General features: G+C 73.4%; 1 protein-coding gene across 1 annotated transcript; it reads right to left on the reverse strand.

Moving 5' to 3' along the window:
* Window positions 1-23: 23 nt before the first annotated feature.
* Window positions 24-1,284, reverse strand: EMIHUDRAFT_123948 (hypothetical protein; the record flags this gene model as incomplete). The annotated part of the gene is made up of 3 exons (XM_005772485.1): window positions 24-188; window positions 267-455; window positions 1,093-1,284. Coding segments are annotated over 3 exons (546 nt in total), but the record flags the coding sequence as incomplete, so codon positions are not given.
* Between the last annotated feature and the right edge of the window lie 640 nt (window positions 1,285-1,924).

Here is a 1,924-nt window from a genome sequence, read left to right on the forward strand (position 1 = left end):
TGGTGGCGTCGACGGTGCCGGACCTTCATGAGCCCGTCCTCGTAAAGGGGACGAGCCCGAAGAGCGCCGCGTAGGGCTTCTCGCGCAGACATGGCCGGGTCGAACGCCGGGTCGACTGGAGCGGCGATGACGGCGGTCGGGTCGATGTCGAGGACGGGCCGAGACGTGACAGTGACAGCGCGAACGCCCTGTGGGGCCGGGGAGCAGGTGCGTCATTCAAGTGCTTGAATGGGAGGCACCCACGGGGCGGTAACGCAGCGGCGCACCGCACTCTCGTCCGCGATGTCCGTGTAGCACTCGGTGGTCGCCTGCGACAAGCCGCCGCGGTGCGGTTGTAGGCCTTCGAGCAGGTACGCGCAGACGGTACGCCGACCTCGTACTGCGAGGGAAGCGGCAGCGACCGAGGAGGCGATGGTGAAGTGGGCTGCCGGCATGCCGGAGATGGCGACGCGGGCCTGCGCGCGAACGAAAAGGGCTGTGGAGGCAGGCGGGAAGGCGGGCGGGCGGAGGGGGGAAGACGATCTGGAGGGAGGGGCGAGGGCGCCGCGGCCGGCACCTTCTCCGGACACGGCCCGCCGCCCTTCATGAGCTGAGAGACCGCCCTCGATGCGGACGAGCCCGAAGAGCGCCACGTAGGGCTCCTCGCGCACACATGGCCGGGTCGAACGCCGCGTCGACTGGAGCGGCGATGACGGCGGTCGAGGGTCGATGTCGAGGACTGGCGGCGCTGACGGTGGCGGCGCTGACGGTGGCGGCGATGACGATGGCGGTGTGCTGGCTGTGGCGGCGCTGACGGAGGCGGCGATGCCGGCGGCGGTACTGACGAAGGCGGCCGTGCGGGCGGCGGCGAGGAAGGCGGCGTCACCGGTGGCGGCGACAGCGGCGGGATGACGGAAGGCGAGGGGGGTGGCAAGGGCGAGAGCGGCGGCTTGCTGGAAGGCGGCGGGGGCGAGGGCGGCGGGGGCGAGGGCGGCGGCGAGGGCGGCGGCGAGGGCGCGGCGGCAGCGGCGACGGCGGCGGCTGGTGGAACCAGCTCTCGAACTCGTTGCTGAAGCCGCACGCACGGTACGAGTAGTGCAGGGCGGCGCCCACCACGTACGCGGTCGTGCTGTACTCGGTGCTGCACGCGGCCGGGTCGACGTAGCACCACTCGTGCTCGCACCGGACGGGGTAGCCGGTCGAGTTGCAGGATGGCTCGAGCCCGCTGTCGTGCGGGTCGCACCCGTGGAGGCCGTACGTGCCGGGGTACGCGAGGCTCACGCCGTCCGCCGTGACGACCTGCACCTCGCCGCTAGGGCGGGGGCGGCGTCGGGGGCTGCGATTGTGGCGGCGGCGAGGGCGGCAGCGAGGGCGGCGGCGAGGGTGGCGCCGGCGAGGGTCGAGACGAGGGCGGCGGCGGCGAGGGCGGTGACGATGGTGGCGGCGGCGAGGGCGGCGGCGAGGGCGGCGGCGAGGGTGGCGGCGGCAGCGGTGGAATTGTGGGAGGCGGCGGCGAGGGCGGCGGCGACGGGGGCGGCGCTGATGGAGGCGAGGGCGAGAGCGGTGGCATGCCGGACGGCGGCGGAGGCGCTCTGCCCCTCCCGTGAAGAGCTCGACGGCCTTCTCGAGTAGGATGGCCTCGCCGAGCAGGCAGCGGCCCCCGGCACAGGTCGCTCCTCGCCGTCCTCGCCAAGCGTCGCCGGCGGCTGCGCGGAGGTGGGGAGGTGCAATGTCTGGTGAGAGGGAGAGGGGCAGCGATGGGTGAGGCGCTAGATCCTCCCGGCCGCGGGTGGGTCGGTGCGAGCGGAGCTCTGGTGGCGAGGAGGAGGCGGGCTGTGCAAGAGGGATAGGAGGGGACGCGGGGAGGACTACTGGCACGAGCGCCGTGATGCCGATGGGGCGAGCTTCTGCTGGTCGAGAACATCTGTTTGTGTGGGGTGGGGGG

Source organism: Emiliania huxleyi (genome assembly GCF_000372725.1).
Source record: "Emiliania huxleyi CCMP1516 unplaced genomic scaffold EMIHUscaffold_3594, whole genome shotgun sequence".
NCBI classification, from domain to species: Eukaryota; Haptophyta; order Isochrysidales; family Noelaerhabdaceae; genus Emiliania; species Emiliania huxleyi.